This window comes from Elephas maximus, chromosome 9 (genome assembly GCF_024166365.1).
Source record: "Elephas maximus indicus isolate mEleMax1 chromosome 9, mEleMax1 primary haplotype, whole genome shotgun sequence".
Taxonomy (NCBI): domain Eukaryota; kingdom Metazoa; phylum Chordata; class Mammalia; order Proboscidea; family Elephantidae; genus Elephas; species Elephas maximus.
In genome coordinates, this window is record NC_064827.1 from 85,811,124 (window position 1) to 85,838,176 (window position 27,053).

Sequence of the window (27,053 nt, forward strand, 5' to 3'; positions counted from 1 at the left end):
CTCTGCATATAAGAAAAATATTCACTGTATGCTTGCAACGGATGGCTTTAGGTTGATACCAAACTCCCAGTCAATTCTGAAGTTATTTATGGTTTTGAAACTTCCTTAAAAAGCACTTTGGAACATTTCCATAAAAAAGATATCATCCCCTTGAAAAACTCCAATTAAATTTATGCTGAGCTCAGATGAGATGGCAAAACTCTAGGTATGAAAATAGCCACATATAACCATATATTCATATATAAAATGGTCAAGCGATGGGTGGTGTGAAGAATTGGCAGTTACATCTTGGAGGTGTTCAGAAGACATGATGAAGTCATGCAAATGATGACACTCACACAGCAGCAAAACACAGGACATAAATGGTAAGAACACAACAATATCTCATATGGCAATTTTAAGTTAGTTCTGCGGACTTTTTTTTTTCCCTTTAATATTACAGATTCAGTGAGTGAATTCAGCAATGACAAGTGAGATACAAAATAAATTAAAAAATATAAAACTATTTAATTACATTCATCCTGAGCTTGCTCGGCTATACTTGAATGCCCACTGGACAGAATAAATCACTCGACATTTGTTCTTAACATCAATTCTTCTTTCATTTTGGATTGCAATACAAAAAAGCATTTCTTTTCCCTTATTTTCTTCCAAAAAGATAAACAGCTGTGGCACCAGAAGTGAATATATAAGCGACAGGTGAACTATGACTGTTACCTTGTTTTTTCTTTATAATGATCAATTACAGAAGTGTTGGGATGAGAAGGATGTGGGACGTTAGGAGAGCTGCTTGCTGCCGGCTTATACTGAATAAAAAGGATGCTCTTCATCAGTCACCACAGTGATGGAGCCAATGTGAAAAGAAAACAGAATTGAAGTTTAGAATATCTCATTTGTATGCTGGCTATCTTATTTTAGTTTGCAATTTAGCCCTGCATCCTATACCTCTTGATAATGGTCAGAAATCAAAAGATGCCACCTGGCATGGAGAGTGTGTTAAGCCCCTTCAGGCCCCAGAGCACACGGCTTTCTGAAGTGATTGGTCATACCATTCATCTCTAACTCTTCTCCCCTTCTTTCCCTCTCCCTCCCCAGCAAGCGCGTCCACAGCTGAAAACCCTTCTGTTTGGCACTGGGTCAGGTCAAATGCTTTCTTGACCTGTGGCCCAGAAGTCACCTTGGAGTTACTAGGTGCCGTGGAGTCACCTCTGACTCATGGTGATGCCCTGTGTGTCAGAATCAAACTGAGCCCCACAGGGTTTTTAATGGGTGATTTTTTGGAAGTAGATGACCAGGCCTTTCTTTTGAGGGGCCTCTGGGTGGACTCGCACCTACCGTTTGCACCACCCAGGGACTCCCACCTTTGAGTTAACACCTCCCAAAAGCATTGCTTGTTTTGCTCAGCTAAGTAAAAAGCAGGTATGATTTAAGGAAGGGGCAAAGCGAGTTCAGGGAGATTTTAGGGCTGGATTCTTGAGCCTCCTGCGATGCACATCAAGAAGGTTTAGTTGTGCTTGCTTTCAAAGCTGCGGAAAGCAGACATTCTGGACAATCTCCTCATGGACAGGTTGTCCCCTTGGCCCTCCGGCTTGGAGGACTTACTCCTCTGGAAGGGGTTTCGCAGGCTTCCTGTGTTCCGTTGCCTGTCAAGTTTGTCACTGATGGAGAAGCTCTTCCTGGTGTGTGCATATGGTGCACTTGGCTCCTCTGCTGAGTAGCTGTTGGCACGCTCTATCTTGGGAACAGTGATGTTGTTGGACAGGGCTCTGTCTGAGGTATCGCTCTCCTGGGAGGATAACGTGATGGTGGCTCTCCGGCCTTTGGCCTCGTTCTCCTCACTGTCAGAGCTGGGGTGACTCAGTTCTGCTTCTCTTTCTGGATGGCAGCAAGATAAGTCCTCTGCTTTGTCTCTGAGACCTCCAGGGAAGGTGGCTCTGTCAGCAATTGCTTGAGGGGCATTGACACACCTTGTGTCAATACAGTCTGTAATACTTGTGTATTCCGCCGTTTTCATGGGCACCCCAAAGTTGGCATAATAGCTCCTCGAGGGAGAAAACATAAAGCTATGAGACTTAACGATAGGTGCCTCTTCCAGAAGAAAGGGTGTGGTGGCTAGGTAGCGGCTACTTTTGGAACGTTCAATGGTGTGGTACATGGGAGGGTCTGAGTCCCAGGGATTTTGGCAATCTGGGAGATGGGTATAATCTGAAGTAAAAGATCTAGTGTCCATGGAGGTGATGTCCTCAAAATCAATGCTCCGGCTTGGAGGTTTGTCTGTGGGTGCAAGAGTTGCATAGGCACTGCTTGAAGGGGCTGTGGAAGGTGCTGGAACCAAAAAGCTTGGCTCACCCAGCCCAAGGATGTTCATGGAATTATCCAGAGGGTCCACTGTGTCTATATCACAGTGGAGCTCATCCATGGTGGAGACATAGATGTCTATACATGATGATGGTCTTCTGGAGTCAGGGACAATCGCCAAGGTGTTTGCAGGGGCTGCGGGAGCTCTGGGTTCTTTTGATACAGAGTGGGAACTAGTAGCCCGGTGCAGGCTCAGGGACCTTTCTTTAAAAATACTTTCCAACTTTTCTATACCACCTTTGTCTTTCATATTGACTGAATAGAAAGAATGGCTTCGCATACGGGGCATTAAGGTTGGAGAAGTTGGGGACATGGTCTCCTCACCTGCAGGGTCTATACTCTCCTGGAGCTTGAAGGTATTCCCCTCTTGGCTGTTGAAGCTGCTCTGGCGGACGATGTAGGCTGCGTCTGTGCAGTCTGAGGAGGTCCGCGAGCGGATTTTGTTGGACTCAGCCCGCTCCAGACCAGTCAGGCGTTCCAAGGCTGTGGCCATGCGACCAATGAGGTCCTCAAGCTGTGCGAGCCGGATGTCCACAGTCTGGAGTGAGGCCTTCATGCAGTGCTCTCTCTCGTTGACTTCTTCCAACCTCATGGACATGTTTTCTACCCTGTGAGGGGGGGAAGAGACAGTAGGAGTCACTCTGGGCTGGCGTCCCCTGCTGGGGGGCTAGAGAGCATGGACAGAGAAGACAGAGGCAAAAACAGGGGTCATGGGTAGCAAGGGGGAGCAGGGAGCAGAGAATGGCTTTGATGCTGCCACTGAAAATCACAGAACCCAAATCTTTTTGAACTGGAAGATGCTTTAGAAATGATCTAGTCCAGTGGTTTTCAGCTGCTAATCCCCTTTTCCTACAATGAAATTTAATGCACAATCCTGATTAAAAACAAAAAAAACAAACAAATACCAGTTGTAGTTGAGTCAGTTTTGGCTCTTGGTGACCCTGTGTACGTCAGAGTAGAAGTGTGCTCCATGGGAATTTCAATAGCTGATTGTTCAGCAGTAGATAGCCAGGCCTTTCTTCCAAGGCATCTCTGGGTAGACTTAAACCTCCAGCCTTTCAGCAGGCAGCCAAGTGTGTTATCGCACAATCACGATAAATAAACACAAAAGTGGAGCAGCTCTTTTTTTCCTTGAATAAATATTCCTTGAATATTTTCTTTTTTAATTGTGCTTTAGGTGAAAGTTTACAGAGCAAATTAGTTTCTCATTAAAGAATTAATACACATATTGTTTTGTGATACTGATTGCCAACCCTGCAATGTGTCAACACCCTCCGCTTCTCAACCTTGGGTTCCCCATTTCCATTCGTCCAGTTTTCCTGTGTCTTCCTGCCTTCTCATCTTTGCTTTTGGGCTGGTATGCCCATTTAGTCTCATATATATGGTTGAACTACATATGTTATTGTTTGTTTTATGGCCCTGTCTAATCTTTGGCTGAAGGGTGAACCTCAGGAGTGACTTCATTACTGAGCTAAAAGGATATCCAGGGGCCATACTCTCAGAATTTCCCTAGTCTCTGTCAGTCCAGTAAATCTGTTTTTTTTTTGTGAGTTAGAATTTTGTTCTACATTTTTCTCCAGCTCTGTCTGGGACCCTCTATTGCCATCCCTGTCAGAGTAGTCAGTGGTGGTAGCCGCACACCATCTAGTTGTGCTGGACTCAGTCTGGTGGAGGCTGTGGTAGTTGTGGTCCATTAGTCCTTCAGACTGATCTTTCCCTTGTGTCTTCGGTTTTCTTCATTCTCCATTGTGGAGAAGCTCTTTTTCAGGTGGATTGGGGCCAAAGTCCCACACTTTCACTGCTTCCATGGCCTAGCTGTGACTTGGGGCAGGGCTTAATAACCTAAAGTAAGTATTAAGGTGTTGGCTTAACAGCGTGACCAACAAAAGGAGAACGCTGTATTTTGATAACTACCTAGAATTTCATAGTAACATTTTAGAATGGAAATATTTTTACTGCAGTGTGTATATAAACTTTGTATTTCATGGACTGAGATTCTTTTATTTTGCATTTGTATATATATTTTTTTAATTTTCATGATAATCTTTTTAGAATTTAGTGCCTCAGTGAGTTGGAATTGACTCGATGGCAACGGGTTTGGTTTCGAGTTTTAAAGGCATTAATAAGGAGCCCTGGTGGCTTAATGGCTAAGTGCTTGGCTGCAAACTAAAAGGTTGGTGGTTCAAACCCACCCAGCAGCTCTGTGGGAGAGAAGACCTGGCAATCTGCTTCCATAAAGATTACAGCCTAGAAAGTCCAATGGGGTAGTTCTACTCTGTCCTGTAAGGCCACTATGAGTAGATATTGACTCAATGGTACCAAAGAACAATAACAACCAAGGTATTAATATGATGCTGTTATCAAGGCACTTGGGTTGATCTATGTAATCCAGTCCTTCCATTAATAAAGGAAAGACAAAATCAAGAAATTTAACCATGATCGTATAAAATAATTTGTGGTGAATTCTGGAGTGTCTAGCAATAGTAAATTATCCACTCTTTTCTCCCTCTTGAGCACACACCTGCTCACTCTCTCTCTCGCTGGGTAACTGGCATTGGAGTCCCAGGAGGTATGAACTGTCAACACATGGCAGTACAACATCTGAGCAATAGGTAATGTGTCCACATGGCACAGGTTTCTGGGAAACACATGAATATTTGTCCATTAATATGTAACTTTTTCAAGGCTTCAGACAAAGACAGAGAGATCTTTGGATTTTCAGCTCCTTTCCCTGTTTGCCAGAAAATTGCTTCACATCATATCATTATAAAATGGTCTCTTTTGCAGTGACAGATGTGTATAAAATATGTGCATTTCTTTGGACTTTATTAATATTGGCTGGGTACCTATGGATATAATCACTCAATGGCATATGAGTATATGCCTGTGACCCAGACTACATTCTTTAGAGAAATGAAGGGCCAGGGACAGAAAAATGCCACTTATGTAATTCCTCCAGAGCCACTAGAGAATATCCAAATTGGATAGGCAGACAAAATGTCATATCATGGGAACTAGAGGTGACTGTCTTCAATCTTAGCAACCTGAGTCATATTGACAAAAGTCATCAATGTATTACACCTTTTTTCACACTATCTAGAGTTTGCTTCTGCTGTCTTTGTATCTCAAATGCTTGAAATTTAAAGCTGTACATGCCTTTGTAACACTCTGGTTGTTCTTTAGAACAGTGGTTCCTAAATGCTGGGTTTTGAATGTTGCCAGCCTTGAATGAGGTTTTTATGAGTCTATAGCAAAATAACAAAAATGAGAAAATTTAAGTGCATTTTCATAAAGCTATGCTTATTAAATTTAAAGGACTCTCTTCTCTTTATTTTGAGATTGTTTTTACAGCCCTAATGGCCCACAGAGCTATTGGGTTAATGAGATAGTTCTAAAAGAATCTAACCACTGGTGTAGAAAAATCTCCTTTTGTTTCTTTCCTTTTAGCTTGTTTCAGAAAAAGCAAAAGCAAAGCAATTCTGAAACAAACTCCAATCATTATCCTGACTAATTTACAAGTCTCTTGCTGTCATTTATTCAGGATGTATTGAGCACCTATATATGTTAGGCACTAGGACTGTTTCTGGAGTTCCTGGGTGGTGCAAATGATTAACGAGCTTGGTGGTTAACAAAAAGGTTGGCGGTTCAAAACCCAGAGGCACCTTGGGAGAAAGGAATGGCAATCTACTTCTGAAAAACCAGCCATTGAAAACCCTACGGAGTGCAGTTCTACACTGACACACATGAGGCCGCCATGAGTAGGAGTGGACGCGACAGCAACTAGAAAGCTGGAAGTCCATTTATACTCTGGGGAAGCTGCTCAATGATCTGGATGGACCACAAACCTACAGAGGAGCCTTGGGTTTGGTTGGGTCTCTCTTGGTTTGTGTCTGGGTCAGAACTTTCCAAATTCTGGCCAGCAACTCTAGCCCTGCCCTGGAATCAACTCAATAATCTGTAATGTCCAGGAGGGCAGCTACTACTACCTGCTGGAGAACTCTCTAGGATCTGTAAGTCTGGATTTTTTGTCTGATTTTGCGTATATCCTTTAGACAACGTTCTGTTCTCTCGTAAGCTTGGTGATTTCTTGGACACTAACAACACACACAAGAGGTCTCTATTTTGTGGCTGCGCAAACACTTTCAATTGATAAAAGTATGCCATGGCTTAAGCCATCTGCAGAAGGCATGAGACTATGGAACACACCTTTCTGAAGTCACGCGAATCCTCTCATCATTGGACGAGTTAAATCGATCATCCTTTTCCCTGAAATATTCTTCTATGCACTGTTCTTCAAAATCATGTACTTTCTTGAGTTCATCATCAGTTATGAAGAGTTCTGTGAAAGGAAAAAAAAAGAGAAAGATATGAGGCAGAGAAGTAAAAGTGATGATATCTGACTGGTGGGTCTAATGACATTCTTAATCTAAGTCAAGGTTATAAAAAGGGGCCTAGATTCTTTCCTAAATCTCAAACTAAATCTACATCCAATCAGGCAACTCGACGCTGTCTTCTTTCTGCTCATTAGAGTCACTATGGGTATATGTATGAAGTTCACCTGAGCGTATCTGGTTTACTGCAGGGGCTGATGAGAATTATGTAAGTTGCAAGACCCAAAACATAGTTAAATAAAGAAAAGGGAAGTACACAGAAAATGTAGGTTCCTTAAAAGCTCAAAAATTTCTGGGCTGAAGGGTGTGGCAGACAGACATTGCTGGTTGGCCTTACTAAAAGCTCTTTTGCAACCCCATTCTCTCTTTCCCACTTCCCCATTACTGGGGCTGGGAAGCCAAACGTACACACTTCCAGCTTCCTAAGAAACTAGCACTACTCATGCAGCCCAGTTTGGCCCATGACATAAAAGAAGTCTATCGCAGGGAAAAAAAAAAAAAAAATTTTTTTTTTTTTGGGAAGAGATCTTGCTTTTCTGATAAAATACAGAGATGTAGCTACTTCTTTCTGTTTTTTCTCCTTCTCCTTTTCTTCCTGCCTCGAACATGAATGTAATGACTGGAACTGCAGCAGCTATTTTGCTGCCGTGAGACAAGACAGTATGATGAGAATAACTGAGCCTAAAAATAGAAGGGCTGTGGGTCTTTGTCTCCTTTGAGCCATTTTTGAGCCCTGGGATGTCTACCTCTCCACTTTCTGTTATGTGAGAAAAATAAAGTCTTATTTGTTTATGTTATTGTTAGCCTGATTTTGTTACTAGCAGGTAAACCAATTCTTAACCGATACTGTGGTAGAAAGAGCCTAGTGGAAATCTGAAGTTTTAAATGGCCCATGAATCAGGGTTAGGGTGGGAGAGTCGGTTTGGAAAAGCCATAAATGGGGGAAGTCCCTCTTCTAACCCTGTGTCCTTGAGATGCCACTGGGGCTGTTGAAAATGTTTGGAAGTCCTGGATTTTAGGTAATTGGGGGTTAGTTTTGTGAGGCTGCTCTGGCTTGCTCTGAGGCATTCGCCTGAATCTGCTTGTGGGATTCATCAGCATATGAATGTAAAAGCAGGTGAGAGTAGAGAAAACACCAGAAATAAGACTCTTCTGCTCAAATATGGCAGGCCACCTTGGAAGGGAGGAGAGGAAGAGCTTTATCAAGAGGGAGGCACTTGGGATTCAGTCATGAAATTGCCCAGTGCTTAGCTTGGAGGGATGGGAGTGAAAAGAGGCAGTTTCTAGGACCCTGCAAAGTACAGACTCCTTCCTGTTAATACTATATTTTAGAACAAAGGAAGTAAGCATACCAGTAATCCCATCTTATGATGTATTTGAATTATGACAAACCGCATTTAACGACCATCTGTTTTTTGGACATTTAGAGTTGGAATCTACTCTATAGTAATGGTTTTTTTTTTTTTTTTTAATTGTTAGTACTATGTACTACCTACAATGTTGCAGCGTGTAATTTGCTGATGTTATCATTCTCAGATGTTCACTCACAGATGTTCAGTGTTATGATTTACTGTTCAAAATACTGCCCTATAGCTGGCTTTGGCTTGGTCTACAGTGAAGTCAGTGTCAGTGTCGGGAGTCCTGAGGGACAGAAAGTTGGGCAATGTTCAACTCTTAACAACATACGACAATTGAACTGGGCACGTGCCCAACAGCTGTTATGACACTGACTTCATTGTAGACCAGACCTACAGCGTGATCTTATTCAGTGTTTTGTACCGTCAGAAGCATTGGTTATTAATTTGAAGGCGAGTTTTTCGAATTTCTCATACTGTCACACTTGTACTGCTTACACCCCCAACAATATGCCTAGCAAAAGAAGTCATGCCACTGTAAGTTCTAATCCAAAAAAGACGGCAAGGAAGGCTCTAGACATGGATATAGAGATGAAGATCATCGAGGCCTATGATGATGGGAAAAAACTTGCTGAAATAGCATGTGAGGAAGGACTGTCTCGTTGGAAACTGTTTCTACAGTCATTAAGGATAAGAACAGGATTTTGGAGGCAGTTAAAGGAGCGATTGGCATAAAATTGACAATTTCAGCAAAGAAAAGGCAAGGGCCGATCCATGAGATAGAGAAGCTGTTGATGATTTGGATAGAAGACCAAATCCAGAAGAAGATTCCTATGAGTTTCCTGACTATTCAAACGAAAGCACACAGCCTTTTTGAAAACTTGAAGGAACAGCAAAGACTTTGATGCCACCAAGGGCTGGTTTCATCACTTCGAATGCAGATTTGGATAACAGAACGTGTGTATGACTGGAGAAGCAGGAAGTGCTGAGGTTGAAGCTGCCAAAAAATTCAAGGATGGGCTGGACAAGATAATACAAGATGAAGAACATCTACCAGAGTAGATTATGTAATGTTTCCAACCCCAAAGACAAAGATTGGATTTATAAAGATACTGATAGTAAATGGCAATAATAATGAAAACAAACACAAAAAAAAGGTATTCGACTTACACCAGAACCAACTTACAATGGAGTCATAACGGGACCCTGTTGTAAATCGGAGACTGCCTATACTTGATATTTACTCTTCTAGCACCTTAAATAGTGTCTTGTTTGACTACGTTGTCTACTAATACTAGTACTCTATATCTGTTTTTTTTTTTTGGAAAAAAACCCCCAAATATGCCAGATTTTACAATAAAAATTAAATTTTACACTGCAGATTATTTTCCTCTAAGGTTCTCCAAGAACTAGGCTTTGGAGGCAACTGGCAGTGTCCTGGGTTCTTTTAACTAGGCTACAGATTGATAGTGAAAAGTTTACTTTGGTTTATTGATTAATATAATGCAGATGCCCATGTCTCTGCCCTTTACCCTTTCTGACCCAGCCACAGCTCTGAAATCTTCTCTGAGAAGGAGCCAACAATTTGCTCCATCCCTTCCCTGTTTCTGGTGACGTGGTGATGCTTTTTATTGCTATTATTAGTGATAACAAGAAAACCATGAACTTGAACTTATGTAGCTGGCTTTTTCAGGTCTGTGGCCTTCTGTGAGGGTACGGACATGAGCTGAAAGGGGTCTGCAGACTGCCTCACTTCCTTTGTTGTATTTCCAGACCACCCTCTTCGTAAACTCTGGATAAATGAGGTTCTCCTCTTACCATAAAAAAAAAAAAAAAAGATTGGAGAATCTCTATTTTAAATGACTTTGGGGCCCTGGGTTAACCCTCAGCTTATTATCCACTGCAGAATATAGTTCATTAATAATAGCCCTCTGCCCCAGTTGAGCAGTTCATGTGCCACCACACTGATCAAGGTTTATAGCAGAGCTGGTTCTCCTTCTTTGTTTTTGCCATCATCTTTGTCGTCTTCTTCCTCTTCTCCTACTCCATTTGCTTCTTCTTTGTCTTCTCCCCCTGTGTCGTCTTCTCCTCCTGCTCCTTCCCCCCTTTCCCTAAGATTTCTATTTGCCTAAAATTTGTGATGTAGCTGAAAAAGTGAATTTCGGAATTCCCAGCTCTCCCTAACACTCCAATTTTAATATCTAGAAAGATGTTGGACATTACCATGTTGGGGAAGTTGCTAAAAGCTTCAGACTTAGAAAAACGATTGATTAAGTGGCTTTGGTTTTAAACCTTAGATGCACTGGGGATCATAAGGAATGTGACCAAGAATAACATGAGTTGCCTGTTATGAAGGTAGATTCCTGGGCCACGCTTCCAGAGGTTATTTTCAGTCATCTAGTGTAAGCTCACCACGCTTTGAGAAACCATACTAGCTTGCTTGCATGGGACTGGATTCCCAGTGGTTCTTAACTGAGGATGGTACTACCCCTCTAAGGGACAATTAGGAATTTGTAGGACCTTTAATAAGCCCTGGTGGCATAGTGGTTAAGCACTGGGCTGCTAACCAAAAGGTTGGTAGTTTGAACGCACCAACTGCCCCATGAGAGAAAGATGTGGCAGTCTGCTTCCGTAAAGAATTACAGCTTGGAAATCGTATGGGGCAGTTCTCCTCTGTCCTGCAGGGTTGCAATGAGTTGAAATCGACTAGCAGCAACAGTTTGGGTTTTTGTTTTTTTTTTTTCATGAGTACTAGTATTTAACGTTTAGAGGTCAGGTATGCTAAACCTTCTGCAATGTGTGGAATGAGCCTACACAATAAGGGATTGTTGCCCGTAAATGCCAGTAACACCTTCTTTTAGAAACACTGGGTTAGAAGGTGAAGGGTGAGGAATCTTTCATTTTGTTCTTTGAATAATGGGAACCAGGGCTGGTTTCCTTGTGAGGTCCTATAGGCACAATGCCTAAGGCTTAGGAGAATGTTTAAGACCTAAAAAGATGATAGGTCCAGAAATGGTAAGGGAAACTAAAACTTTGTCAAATGCAATTCAACTCAACTCATATGTAATGCTTTCTATACATACGGTAAAACTTGAGAAAGCCAGGACCTGTGTCAGGTAGATACTTGTCAGAGAAGGAAAACTCAAATATTTTCCACTAAAACGAGTGATAGAGAAGTGTAAGACTGCATTCTGTCAAAGGTGGAAATCCTGTGAGACCCAGAAAAACAAGGCAGTCCTGTCACAGGTTTCACTGTACAGTGGAGTGCTAAAAAAACCAAACTTGTTGCTGTCGAGTAGATCCCGACTCATAATGACCCTATAAGACAAACAGAACTGCCCCATAAGGTTTCCAAGGAGCAGCTGGTGGATTCAAACTGCTGACCTTTTGGTTAGCAGCCATGCTCTAAACCACTGCGCCACCAGGGCTCCAGTCTAGCACTGGGTGTGTATTAATATGGTTGATGTATTTTGTGGTGGGACCGTAAGAAAGTTAGGACCCATGAAGGTGCTTAATAAGACCTGCTGGAGATTGATTTTTATCTTACTGGGAAAGGAGATGAGGCTAAGAATATTCAATTTCAGCTTCTACTGTCTTCTTTCTAGCACTATTTCTTATGCAAGTATACCCTCCCAAGTCCCCAGGGCTGTTTTCTGTCTGCAGAAAATGGGAGGTGTTAGGTGGAATTAGTCCTGCATGATTTTGCCCGAGGAAGTGGTAGGGATTTCTGTTGTGTGGTTGGCTGGGGCTGCTGCTGGACACTTACTCAGGCCGTAGTCCCTTTCATCTGGGTCGCTCTCGTGTTTCCTCCATCGGCAGCACAGGTGCTGGAATATCATGGTCATGTGGCTGAAGATGATCAGAGGCGGGGGCAGAACCGGCCTCTCGTGGAAAGTCATGATGAGCTGATATCTTTGAAACTTCCACACTTGGTTAGATATCGATTTTACCTCAAAAAATGTGTTGCTGAAATAGAGACAGTGAGAATCAAGTGAGAAAATCTATTGGTCTCTGAAGCTCCCCCCGACCTGCCCCCTTTAAGTGCTCTGAGAAAGGACCCACTTACTTGAAGACAGCAATGAGGAGGTTGACCAGCAGGATGTTTGCCACTAAGAGGTAGCAGGCCATGATGGCCGGCACGATCCAGGCTCCTGTCTTGCAGGGAGGCAGCTGGATTATCTTACCATCTTCTCGGGTCTCATTCTGTCCACAGGGAGCTGAAGGAGCAACACAGGCAAGAAATGAAGCACCATGACTACTTGATTTTTTTTGAAAAAAAGAGACTGATTTGAGTGAAGGTTTTAGATGGAGAAAAGATACAGCCATCTCAAAACAAATGGAAAAAAAAAATCCAAAACAAACAGAAAAATGGAAGCATATTGCAAATATCTCAAGAGGCTGTGACTCCACAGTAGAGTGGTGGTACCGGTCTCCCAAGTTGTCCTCTGACATGAAAGAGGTGTGAGGCACCCCTGCCTGCTCTCTCTGTCCTCTGGCCTGTGACACTCATGGAGCAGCACTTGGTGTCCCTTAGAAGCCTGGTGGGGGCTTTCCTGGAGTGGTCTGAGGAGCCCAGGAAGTGTTCACTGCCCTGTCAAGTTACTTTCAAAATGTGCTGTGGAGGCCAGAAGCCGACAGCTATAAAAGCAGCCCCGAGGGCTATTGATTGAGAATTAACACCCAGGCAGCTGTTAATTGCCACGAGAAACAACCCAGCTAACGATTTGCTGTCTCAGTGCAGAAAGAACAAAACAGGGCAGTGCCTTGGAAGTATTTAGAGGCTTGTCACTTGGCGTTCCTGACGGATGGGGTTTCACGAGAGAGAGGGATGAGGGACCACGGGTCGTACCCATTCCAGAAATGCGCTTTTCAGGGAACAAAACCCAACTGCACTGACTAACCAGCCAAATAGGGGAAAGAGGTCTGGGGGTGGGGTGAGGAGGAAGGTGATGTGTAGGACTAGGTGAAGGTGAGTAATGTGGTAATGAGGCCTGCCTGGAGTTTCTGGGTAAGTTCTAGGAAAAAGAAGTGACAAAAAAACCTGACAAAGCACCTTAATACTGCTTTGACAGTGTGGTCCAGGGAGTTGCTGATGCCCCAAGGTGAGGAGGGATAGGTGAGGCAGGCCTCCCTCTCCAGCTCCCTATTAGAACAAAGTCCTTTTTCATCCACCTGTATAAAGGTGAGGGAGGGGGCAGAAAAAGATAAGGGGCAGGGGAGCGGTTTTGAAGACCTCTTCAGTCCCTGCCTGGGCGGTGCAAATGCTCAACTGCTAACAGAAAAGTTGGAGGGTCAAGTTTACTTAGAGGTGCCTCAGAAGAAAGACCTGGAGATCCACTTCCAAAAGATCAGCCATGGAAAACACCATGGAGCACAGTGCACAGTTCTCTCTGACACACACAGGGTGGCCGTGAGTCAGAATTCACTCCACGGCAACTGGTTTGAAGACCTCTCAGCAGTGACCGCTTTTGAAGATCCACCAGGAGGGTTAGAAAGTTGACGCCACATCTACTCCCAGGCTGGAGCACCTGGCAAGGGGTGTCCATTCCTTCTGGAGAGTTCCAGTTGCTAGGCTGTGCTCTGTACATCAGTTTTCCACCTTGGCTGCACACGGGGATCACCTGGGGAGCTTTCAAAAAATACCTGTGTCTAGCAATATTCCAGACAATTAAGTGAGAATCTCTGAGGGTGCCCCAGGCATCATTTTTTTTTTTTTTTTTTAAAGCTTCCCAGGTAATTCTCATGTGCCACTAAGGTTGAGGCCACTGAGCTTGAATTAGGCTGGAAAAAATGACTTGATGGGTGATGTGCCCTGCGGTCCAAAATGCACCCTCTCAACAAATTAGGGATTTTATCATTTCAGGACACCAGGACCCTGTTTTTCTGCCCAGAAAAAGGTGGCAAAGCTTTTCCTTTGGTTTTGCTGGAAGATGTTAGGATGTTAGGCTCAGGGGTTGACAACGAGCTGGGCTCTTTTTATTTATTGGCATCGTGGCACCAACCACCCAAGAAATCCACGTAGGAGGCCCTGATCATGTCCTCCCCAGGAAGGGAAACCCCCACTGGTTTCAGGATGAAGTCCAGCCCTGAAGGTAACTGGCCCAGTGCCCACTCTTGCCACTTTCCGCTCTCACTCCAAGCACAAACTGGGCCGAGCCTCTTGTGGTTCCTAGAAATGCCATATTCTCTTACTTCCTGATTTCAAGCCAGGCTTTTTCCTTTGCTTCCAAACCCTCCTCTCACACCTTGCTGTCACTTCCAGCTTTCACCTGGGTGAATCCTATTCATTCTTCACTGCCTACCCAGCTTACCAAAGCCCACGCAGCTCATTCTCTGTCTCCATAAGGTATTTTCGTTATGGTCCAAGAGTCCCAGAGCACTGTTTCTGCTTGCCCCTTGGTAGGTCTTCTCACTCTTTCTGGCCATTGCCAGTTTACTCGTCTGTGTCCCACACTGGATTCCCAATGGGAAATTGCTCTGTGTGGTGTCCCATTGCTTGGCATAGTGTATACACCCCTATATCCATACATGTGCACACACTACCAGTGTTTGTTGAATAAATTAAAGGTATCATGTGGACATGATCTGGTTGATGGGCAGTCACAGACATGTCCCACACCACTAGTTCTGAGGGGTTATGAACTCCTTCCTTGGGTCCTTTCCGGAAATCCTTCCCTTGATTTGGCACAAAGTCTTCCTATGCTCAACCATTCTTCAGTCTCTGTTACCCACTTGGCTGCAGGTTTCAGGGAATCTTCTGCTTCTCTCTCCTCTGTGAAGCTCCCTGGCCCTCCATGCCCTTCCCTTCTGGCTGACTGTGGAGTGCAAATGTCACCCCCTCTCTTCTGCCCTTTCCGACACACAGCAGCAGAAATAACAAAGTGTACACAGTTTTTAGACAGGTGGTCCCTGATCTCTGTTTCTCGACTCCATTCTGACAGTAGAATACACTCATGAGGAGTAGAGCTCATCCATCTTGCTCTTCTGACCCATATTTAGTGAAGGCCATGGAGACACTAGCCGAAAGATGAGCAGTTCAAACCTACTCAAAGGTGCCTTGGAAGAAAAGTCTGGCAATCTACTTCTGAAAAAATTGGCTACCGAAACCCTGTTATACTCTGACACACATGCGGTCACCATGAGTCAGAACAGACTCAATAGCAAATGGTTTATGCAGACACTTCCTCTTTTATGGCCCTTCTTTGCCTAGGGAGGAAATCAAGGAGAATAGCAGGCACTCCCTTGCTTCAAGTGACCTATGAGCATTCCCATGACCTCCAGATAGTGCAGTCAACATGTCCCTAGGTCTCTGTTGTGCTCTTCTGCTCACTTCTTCAAAGGCCCATACTACTAAAAAAAAAAAATTGGACTAGCTTAAAATCTCTGTACAAGGTTTGATTTGATATATGACATGATTGGCCCTGGGAGTACTTGCCAACCCAGGGCATTAATTTATTCTAACTTCCCCTACCTTTTATACCGCCTGCCTTTACAGAGGCAGTACCAATTTAGTACCACTCATCTATCAGTTTGTTGTACTGTGGTGGCTTGCATGTCGCTGTGATGCCGGAAGCTATGCCACTGGTATTTCAAATATCAACAGGGAGGGGGCGGAGCCAAGATGGCGGACTAGGCAGACGCTACCTCGGATCCCTCTTACAACAAAGACACGGAAAAACAAGTGAATCGATCACATACATAATGATCTACGAACCCTGAACAACAAACACAGGTTTAGAGACGGAGAATGAACTAATACGGGGAAGCAGCGATTGTTTCCAGAGTCTGGAGCCAGCGTACCAGTCAGGTACAGCACAAGCACAGAGAGCTGCTCCACCCCCCTGAACTAACACCGGGAGGGGGCCCAGCCAGTTCCGCGGGCGGCGTGGGACGCAGCCGGTAGGTGAAGTCCCTGGGAGGCAGTGACTGGTCTTGGAACGGGGAGAGCAGCGTCCCAGCCGGGGAACCGTCCCGCCAGGATTTGGACTGGACGCAGGTACGGCATAAACACGGAGAGCTGCTCCACCCCCCTGAACTAACCCCGGGAGGGGGCCCAGTTGGGTCGCGCGGGCGGCGTGGGACGCAGCCGGTAGGAGAAGTCCCCGGGAGGCAGCGACTGGTATTGGAGCGGGGAGAACAGCGTCCCAGCCGGGACACTCGGTCACGGCACAAGCACGGGGAGCTGCTCCACCCACCTGAACTAACCCCGGGAGGCGGCCCAACTGGTTCTCAGAGGCGGCACGGCAACGCGGCTGGAGAGACGAGAAGTCCCCGGGAGGCAGCGACTGATTTTGGAGTCGAGAGTGCACCGTCCCAGTAGGGGAGCCTTGACGCTGGGCGTGGGGCTGGAAGCGGAGGATCTGACCTTGACTCCAGCAGGCCAGACCCCCCGGGGGCAATCTCCACACAGCCAGCACACATAGGCGACGCGCCCCGCGGGAATCTCAGATATAATAGTCATTCCAAGCAAGACAAGCAACTCTGGCTATATTCTGAGGTGCTACTCTCCTATCTCTCTGTTCCCTCCCCCAACCTCCCCAGGCGGCTTCATTAACATCCGAATAGCCTGAGCCAGAGGGAGAACTCTGACAGGGATCTGACTGCATTTTTTTTTTTAGCGGATTTTCTGGGAAAACTAGTTTCCCAGTGATGGCTCGGAGACAACAATCCATATCAAACCACTTAAAGAAGCAGACCATGACAGCTTCTCCAACCCCCCAAACAAAAGAATCAAAATCTTTTCCAAATGAAGATACAATCCTGGAATTATCAGATACAGGATATAAAAAACTAATTTACAGAATGCTTCAGGACATCACAAATGAAATAAGGCAAACTGCAGAAAAAGCCAAGGAACACACTGATAAAACTGTTGAAGAACTCAAAAAGATTATTCAAGAACATAGTGGAAAAATTAATAAGTTGCAAGAATCCATAGAGAGACAGCATGTAGAAATCCAAAAGATTAACAATAAAATTACAGAATTAGACAACGCAATAGGAAGTCAGAGGAGCAGACTCGAGCAATTAGAATGCAGACTGGGACATCTGGAGGACCAGGGAATCAACACCAACATAGCTGAAAAAAAATCAGATAAAAGAATTAAAAAAAATGAAGAAACCCTAAGAATCACGTGGGACTCTATCAAGAAGAATAACCTGCGGGTGATTGGAGTCCCAGAACAGGGAGGGGGGACAGAAAACACAGAGAAAATAGTTGAAGAACTCCTGACAGAAAACTTCCCTGACGTCATGAAAGACGAAAGGATATCTATCCAAGATGCTCATCGAACCCCATTTAAGATTGATCCAAAAAGAAAAACACCAAGACATATTATCATCAAACTCGCCAAAACCAAAGATAAACAGAAAATTTTAAAAGCAGCCAGGGAGAAAAGAAAGGTTTCCTTCAAGGGAGAATCAATAAGAATAAGTTCAGACTACTCAGCAGAAACCATGCAGGCAAGAAGGGAATGGGACGACATATACAGAACACTGAAGGAGAAAAACTGCCAGCCAAGGATCATACATCCAGCAAAACTCTCTCTGAAATATGAAGGCGAAATCAAGATATTTACAGACAAACACAAGTTTAGAGAATTTGCAAAAACCAAACCAAAGCTACAAGAAATACTAAAGGATATTGTTTGGTCAGAGAACCAATAATATCAGATATCAGCACAACACAAGGTCACAAAACAGAACTTCCTGATATCAACTCAAATAGGGAAATCACAAAAACAAACAAATTAAGATTAATTAAAAAAAAATACACATAACAGGGAATCATGGAAGTCAATAGGTAAAAGATCACAATAATCAAAAAGAGGGACTAAATACAGGAGGCATTGAACTGCCATATGGACAGTGATTCAAGGCGATATAGAACAATACAAGTTAGGTTTTTACTTAGAAAAATAGGGGTAAATAATAAGGTAACCACAAAAAGGTATAGCAACTCTATAACTCAAGATAAAAGCCAAGAAAAACGTAACGACTCAACTAACATAAAGTCAAACACTATGAAAATGAGGATCTCACAATTTACTAAAAAAAAAAGCCTCAGCACAAAAAAGTATGTGGAAAAATGAAATTGTCAACAACACACATAAAAAGTCATCAAAATGACAGCACTAAAAACTTATTTATCTATAATTACGCTGAATGTAAATGGACTAAATGCACCAATAAACAGACAGAGAGTCACAGACTGGATAAAGAAACACGATCCATCTATATGCTGCCTGCAAGAGACACACCTTAGACTTAGAGACACAAACAAACTAAAACTCAAAGGATGGAAAAAAATGTATCAAGCAAACAATAAGCAAAAAAGAAGAGGAGTAGCAATATTAATTTCTGACAAAATAGACTTTAGACTTAAATCCACCACAAAGGATAAAGAAGGACACTATATAATGATAAAAGGGACAATTGATCAGAAAGACATAACCATATTAAATATTTATGCACCCAATGACAGGGCTGCAAGATACATAAATCAAATTTTAACAGAATTGAAAAGTGAGATAGATACCTTCACAACTATAGTAGGAGACTTCAAGACACCACTTTCAGAGAAGGACAGGACATCCAGTAAGAAACTCAATAGAGACACGGAAGATCTAATTACAACAATCAACCAACTTGACCTCATTGACTTATACAGAACTCTCCACCCAACTGCTGCAAAATATACTTTTTTCCTAGCGCGCATGGAACATTCTCTAGAATAGACCACATATTAGGTCATAAAACAAACCTTTGCAGAGTCCAAAACATCGAAATATTACAAAGCATCTTCTCAGACCACAAGGCAATAAAACTAGAGATCAATAACAGAAAAACTAGGGAAAAGAAATCAAATACTTGGAAAATGAACAATACCCTCCTGAAAAAAGACTGGGTTATAGAAGACATCAAGGAGGGAATAAGGAAATTCTTAGAAAGCAACGAGAATGAAAATACTTCCTATCAAAACCTCTGGGACACAGCAAAAGCAGTGCTCAGAGGCCAATTTATATCGATAAATGCACACATACAAAAAGAAGAAAGAGCCAAAAGCAGAGAACTGTCCCTACAACTTGAACAAATAGAAACTGAGCAACAAAAGAATCCATCAGGCACCAGAAGAAAACAAATAATAAAAATTAGAGCTGAACTAAATGAATTAGAGAACAGAAAAACAATTGAAAGAGTTAACAAAGCCAAAAGCTGGTTCTTTGAAAAAATTAACAATATTGATAAACCATTGGCTAGACTGACTAAAGAAAAACAGGAAAGGAAACAAATAACCCGAATAAGAAACGAGAAGGACCACATCACAACAGAACCAAATGAAATTAAAAGAATCATTTCAGATTATTATGAAAAATTGTACTCTAACAAATTTGAAAACCTACAAGAAATGGATGAATTCCTGGAAAAACACTACCTACCTAAACTAACACATTCAGAAGTAGAACAACTAAATAGACCCATAACAAAAAAAGAGATTGAAACGGTAATCAAAAAGCTCCCAACAAAAAAAAGCCCTGGCCCGGACGGCTTCACTGCAGAGTTCTACCAAACTTTCAGAGAAGAGTTAACACCACTACTTCTGAAGGTATTCCAAAGCATAGAAAATGACGGAATACTACCCAACTCATTCTATGAAGCCACCATCTCCCTGATACCAACACCAGGTAAAGACATTACAAAACAAGAAAATTATAGACCTATATCCCTCATGAACATAGATGCAAAAATCCTCAACAAAATTCTAGCCAATAGAATCCAACAACACATCAAAAAAATAATTCACCCTGATCAAGTGGGATTTATACCAGGTATGCAAGGCTGGTTTAATATCAGAAAAACCATTAATGTAATCCATCACATAAATAAATCAAAAGACAAAAACCACATGATCTTATCAATTGATGCAGAAAAGGCATTTGACAAAGTCCAACACCCATTTATGATAAAAACTCTTACCAAAATAGGAATTGAAGGAAAATTCCTCAACATAATAAAGGGCATCTATGCAAAGCCAACAGCCAATATCACTCTAAATGTAGAGAACCTGAAAGCATTTCCCTTGAGAACGGGAACCAGACAAGGATGCCCTTTATCATCGCTCTTATTCAACATCGTACTTGAAGTCCTAGCCAGGGCAATTAGGCTAGACAAAGAAATAAAGGTATCCGGATTGGCAAGGAGGAAGTAAAGCTATCACTATTTGCAGATGACATGATCGTATACATGGAAAACCCTAAGAAATCCTCCAGAAAACTACTGAAACTAATAGAAGAGTTTGGCAGAGTCTCAGGTTATAAAATAAACATACAAAAATCACTTGGATTCCTCTACATCAAAAAAAAAAAGAACACCGAAGAGGAAATAACCAAATCAATACCATTCACAGTAGCCCCCAAGAAGATAAGATACTTAGGAATAAATCTTACCAAGGATGTAAAAGACCTATACAAAGAAAACTACAAAGCTCTACTACAAGAAATTCAAAAGGACATACTTAAGTGGAAAAACATACCTTGCTCATGGATAGGAAGACTTAACATAGTAAAAATGTCTATTCTACCAAAAGCCATCTATACATTTAACGCACTTCCGATCCAAATTCCAATGTCATATTTTAAGGGGATAGAGAAACAAATCACCAATTTCATATGGAAGGGAAAGAAGCCCCGGATAAGCAAAGCACTACTGAAAAAGAAGAAGAAAGTGGGAGGCCTCACTTTACCTGATTTCAGAACCTATTATACAGCCACAGTAGTCAAAACAGCCTGGTACTGGTACAACAACAGGCACATAGACCAATGGAACAGAATTGAGAACCCAGACATAGATCCATCCACGTATGAGCAGCTGATATTTGACAAAGGACCAGTGTCAATTAATTGGGGAAAAGATAGCCTTTTTAACAAATGGTGCTGGCATAACTGGATATCCATTTGCAAAAAAATGAAACAGGACCCATCCCTCACACCATGCACAAAAACTAACTCCAAGTGGATCAAAGACCTAAACATAAAGACTAAAACGATAAAGATCATGGAAGAAAAAATTGGGACAACCCTAGGAGCCCTAATACAAGGCATAAACAGAATACAAAACATTACCAAAAATGATGAAGAGAAACCCGATAACTGGGGGCTCCTAAAAATCAAACACCTATGCTCATCTAAAGACTTCACCAAAAGAGTAAAAAGACCACCTACAGACTGGGAAAGAATTTTCAGCTATGACATCTCCGACCAGCGCCTGATCTCTAAAATCTTTATGATTCTGTCCAAACTCAACCACAAAAAGACAAACAACCCAGTCAAGAAGTGGGCAAAGGATATGAACACGCACTTCACTAAAGAAGATATTCAGGCAGCCAATAGATACATGAGAAAATGCTCACGATCATTAGCCATTAGAGAAATGCAAATTAAAACTACGATGAGATTCCATCTCACACCAGCAAGGCTGGCATTAATCCAAAAAACACAAAATAATAAATGTTGGAGAGGCTGCGGAGAGATTGGAACTCTTATACACTGCTGGTGGGAATGTAAAATGGTCCAACCACTTTGGAAATCTATCTGGCGTTATCTTAAACAGTTAGAAATAGAACTACCATACAACCCAGAAATCCCACTCCTGGGAATATACCCTAGAGATACAAGAGCCTTCACACAAACAGATATATGTACACCCATGTTTATTGCAGCTCTGTTTACAATAGCAAAAAGTTGGAAGCAACCAAGGTGTCCATCAACGGATGAATGGGTAAATAAATTGTGGTATATTCACACAATGGAATACTACGCATCGATAAAGAACAGTGACGAATCTGTCAAACATTTCATAACATGGAGGAACCTGGAAGGCATTATGCTGAGCGAAATTAGTCAGAGGCAAAAGGACAAATATTGTATAAGACCACTATTACAAGATCTTGAGTAATAGTAAACCTGAGAAGAACACATACTTTTGAGGTTACGAGGCGGGGAGGGAGGGAGGGTGGGAGAGGGTTTTTTATTGATTAATCAGTAGATAAGAAATGCTTTAGGTGAAGGGAAAGATAACACTCAATACATGGAAGGTCAGCTCAATTGGACTGGAACAAAAGCAAAGAAGTTTCCGGGATAAAATGAATGCTTCAAAGGTCAGCGGAGCAAGGGCGGGGGTCTGGGGAACATGGTTTGCGGGGACTTCTAAGTCAATTGGCAAAATAATTCTATTATGAAATCATTCTGCATCCCACTTTGAAATGTGGCATCTGGGGTCTTAAATGCTAACAAGCGGCCATCTAAGATGCATCAATTGGTCTCAACCCACCTGGAGCAAAGGAAAATGAAGAACACCAAGGCCACACGACAACTAAGAGCCCAAGACAGAAAGGGCCACATGAACCAGAGACCTACATCATCCTGAGACCAGAAGAACTAGTTGGTGCCCAGCCACAATTGATGACTGCCCTGACAGGGAGCACCGCAGAGGACCCCTGAGGGTGCAGGAGATCAGTGGGATACAGACCCCAAATTCTCATAAAAAGACCAAACTTAATGGTCTGACTGAGACTAGAGGAATCCCAGCGGCCATGGTCCCCAGACCTTCTGTTGGCACAGGACAGGAACCATCCCCGAAGACAACTCATCAGACATGAAAGGGACTGGTCAGCAGGGGGGAGAGAGACGCTGATGAAGAGTGAGCTAATTATATCAGGTGGACACTTGAGATTGTGTTGGCAACTCTTCTCTGGAGGGGGGATGGGAGGATAGAGAGAGAGAGAAGCCGGCAAAATTGTCACGAAAGGAGAGACTGAAAGGGCTGACTCAAGAAGGGGAGAGCAAGTGGGAGTAGGGAGTAAGATGTATGTAAACTTATATGTGACAGACTGATTGGATTTTTAAACGTTCACTTGAAGCTTAATAAAAGTTAATAATAAAAAAAAAAATATATCAGCAGGGTCACTCACGGTGAACAGGTTTCAATAGAGCTTCCAGACTAAGATAGACTAGGAAGAAGGTTCTCACAATGTACTTCTAAAAAAAAAGAAATTGGCCAGTGAAAACCTTGTGAATGTCAGTGGAACATTATCTGATTTAGCGCTGGAAGATGAACCCCTCAGGTTGGAAGGCACTCAAAATACAACTGAGGAAGAGCTGCCTCCTCAATGTAGAGTCAACCTTCATGACATGGGTAGAGCCAAGCTTTCAGGACTTCATTTGTGGACATAGCACAATTCGAAATGAGAAGAAATAGCTGTAAACATTCATTAACAATTGGAATGTGAAACATACAAAGTATGAATCCAGGAAAACTGGAAGTTATAAAAAATGAAATGGAACTCATAAATATTGATACCCTAGGCATCAGTAAGCCGAAATGGACTGGTATTGACCATTTTGAATTGGACAATCATACTGTGCCAGGAAAGACAAATTAAAGAAGAATGGTGCTGCATTCATTGTCAAAAAGAACATTTCAAGGTCTGTCTTGAAGTATAGTGCTGTTGGTGATAGGATAATACCCATATTCCTATAAGGAAGACCAGTTAATACAACTAATACTCAAATTTATGCACCAATCACTAAAGCCAAAGATGAAGAAATTGAAGATTTTTACCCATTTTTGCAGTCTGAAATTGATCAAACATGCAATCAGGATCCATTGATAATTACAGGTGATTGGAATGCAAAAGTTGGGAACAAAGAAGAAGGATCAGTAGTTGGAAGATATGGCTGTGGTGATAAAATGACGCCGGAGATCACATGACAAAATTTTGCAAGACCAACAACCTATTCGTTACCAATACTTTTTTCAACAACATAAATGGCAACTATATACGTGGATCTTGTTGGATGGAATACATAGGAGTCAAACCTGTGGAAAAAAGACTATGGAGAAGCTCAAAATCATCAATCAGAAAAAGGCCAGGGGCCAACTGTGGAACAGATTAGATGCACGTTGAAGTTGAAGCTGAAGAAAATTTAAAAAAGTTCACAAGAGCCAAAGTACTACCTTGAATATATCCTACCTGAATTTAGAGACCATCACAAGAAAAGATTTGACACATTGAACACTAATGACCAAATACCAGAGGAGTTGTGGAATGACATCAAGGACATCATACTTGGAAGAAAGCAAAAGGTCATTAAAAACAAAGAAAAGACCAAAATGGACGTTAGAAGAGACTCTGAAATTTGCTCTTGAACATTGCAATATGGAAGAATTCTATGGGCAAAATATTGAATGATGCAGGAAGCATCAAAAGAAAATGAAAATAATACACAGAGTCACCGTACCAAAAAGAATTGGTTGACGTTCAATCATTTCAGGAGGTAGCATATGATCAAGAACTGATGACACTGAAGGAAGAAGTTCAAACTGCACTTAAGGCACTGGCGAAAACCAAGGCTCCAAGAATTGACAGAATACCAGCTGAGATGTTTCAACAAATGATACAGCGCTGTAAGTGCTCACTCGTCTATGCCAAGAAACTTGGAAGACAGCTACCTGGCCAACTGATTGGAAGAGGTCTGTATTTGTGCCCATTCCAAAGAAAGGGGAGCTAACAGGAAGGGGATATTATCAAATGATATCATTAATATCACACGCAAATAAACTTTTGTTGAAGATGATAATTAAAAAATGGTTGCCACAGTACATTGACAGGAAATTTCCAGTAGTTCAAACCAGATTCAGAAGAGGATGTGGAATGAAGAATATCATTGCTAATGTCAGATGGATCCTGGCTGAAAGCAGAGAATACGAGAAAGATGTTTACCTGTGTTTTATTGACTACACAAAGGCGTTAAACTGTGTGGATCACATTTCAAAGAATGGGAATTCCAGAACACTTAATTGTGCTTATGAGGAACCTGTATATAGATCAAGAGGCAATCGTCCAAAGAGAAGAAGGGAATACTGTGTGGTTAAAAGTCAAGAACTGTGTGTGTTAAGGTTGTATCCTCTCGTCATACCTGTTCAATCTGTATGCTGAGCAAATAATCCAAGAAACTGGACTATATGAAGAAGAACTTGGCATCAGGTTTGAAGGAAGACTCATTAACAACCTGCAACCTTGCTTGACAAAACCTTGCTTGCTGAAAGTGAAGAGGACTTGAAGTACTTACTGATGAAGATCAAAGACTCCAGCCTTCAGTATGGATTGCACCACAACATAAATAAAAGAAAAACCCTCGCAACTGGACCAATAAGCAACATCATGATAAATGGAGAAAAGACTGAAGTTGTCAAGGATTCCATTTTACTCGGATCCAAAATCAACGTCCATGGACGCAGCAGTCAAGATATCAAAACGATGTATTGCATCAGGCAAATCTGTCGCAAAGGAGTTCTCTGAAGTGTTAAAGTACCAAGACGTCATTTTGAGGACTGAGGTGCATCTGACCCAAGCCATGGTATTTTCAGTTGCCTCATATGCATGCAAAAGCTAGACAGCGAATAAGGAAGGGCAAAGAAGAATTGGCGCCTTTGAATTATGGTGTTGGCAAAGAATATTGAATATACCATGGACTGCCAGAAAAACAACAAATCTGCCTTGGAAGAAGTACAGCCAGAATGCTCCTTAGGAGAGAGGATGGCAAGACTTTGTCTCACATACTTTGGACATGTTACTAGGAAGGACTAGTTCCTAGAGAAAGACATTATGCTTGGTAAAATAGAGGGTCAGTAAAAAAAGAAGAAGACCCTCAATGAGATGGATTGACACAGTGGCTGAAACAATGGGCTCAAGTATAACAACAATTCTGAGGATGGCGCAGGACCAAGCATTATTTTGTTCCACTATACACAGGGTTGCTGTGAGTTGGAACTGACTCAATGGCACCTAATAACAACAACAACAAGCACAGTGCTTATTCTACAAATATTTATTGAATGATTATATTGTGCAAGGCACTGGAGATACTGGGAATCAAAGAGACAATCCTTGTTGTTAAGAAGCTCATAAAGGGAACAGACCATTATTGTGTGATAATGTGTTTTGATGGGTGCAGGGTTGGGTTTGGGGGCATTTGTGCATGACTTGCTGGAGCCCTTCTAGCCCAGGTCACACAGCAGTCTGGTGGTCAGGACCAGTCTGGAAGCACACACATCCCATCACCTAGATTCTACAGCAACAGGTGCAACATAAATGAACTAGATGATCCTTGTGACAGTAATAATGATAATAGAAATGAATCATTAAGAAATGCAGCATTCACTTGGTAATATCACCAAAGAAGTAGGAGACATTATATGCAGCAGTTAGTGTAATGACTCCTGATGATGTCCTCCTTCTGGGTATATATCTGCACCAGAAAGTGCTATGACTCAAACTTATAGATGTCTACCACTGATGAAGATGAACTGGGTGCCTTGAAGTCTTGACAAGCTGCTGATTTCAGGATGGGGATAAGTAATTGGATTGTCACATGGCACCAAACATTATTGGGAACTCACGTTCCCAGAAAAACGCTCTAGGATGCACGCAACCAAGATGGCAGAGAGCACAGCCCAGTAGGGCATGTGGGCTGGTGACTACTGCTGTGCCATCTCCCTCCCTGCTTTTGGAACCTGACACTTGTGTGGCTGTTCCCCATTCTCTTCCAAGAAGTCAGTGCATAGTCACCACCACCTTCGTGTGAGGGGGCATGTTGTCATCTCCCTCTTTGTTGGTGATGGCCAGTGAGAGTCCCTCTAGTGGATGTTTGCTGATTCCATCTGCCCAGTATACACTTCTCCTTCCTCTGGCGAGAGCACTCTGGTTTCCGTTTGTGGAGCCACCCTTCTCCCACTCTCCTTCCATGATGTTTGGGTGATTTTTGGGTCCATATCTAGGAGATTAATCAGAGTGTTTTATCTACACTTTGCGATGGCTGGCTCAGGCATGAACATGTAACCAAAGCCTGACCAGTCAGAGCCAATGAGCATCATTGTGGGATTTCTGCTA

At 42.5% G+C, this 27,053-nt stretch overlaps 1 protein-coding gene across 10 annotated transcripts in view; it reads right to left on the reverse strand.

Annotated features, from left to right (window-relative positions):
- Nucleotides 1-434: 434 nt before the first annotated feature.
- Nucleotides 435-27,053, reverse strand: part of TRPM3 (transient receptor potential cation channel subfamily M member 3) — a 625,242-nt gene continuing 598,623 nt past the window's right edge. For 8 of the 10 annotated variants that reach the window (XM_049895512.1, XM_049895509.1, XM_049895508.1 and 5 more), the window contains 4 exons: nucleotides 12,171-12,321; nucleotides 11,871-12,070; nucleotides 6,565-6,697; nucleotides 435-2,966 (listed from right to left, as the gene is read on the reverse strand). In XM_049895512.1, the coding sequence (XP_049751469.1) occupies nucleotides 1,505-2,966; nucleotides 6,565-6,697; nucleotides 11,871-12,070; nucleotides 12,171-12,321 (1,946 nt within the window). In that variant the 3' untranslated portion in view covers nucleotides 435-1,504. The remainder of the gene's footprint in view (nucleotides 2,967-6,564; nucleotides 6,698-11,870; nucleotides 12,071-12,170; nucleotides 12,322-27,053) is intronic. The other 2 variants (XM_049895514.1, XM_049895513.1) reach the window with 1 other exon arrangement.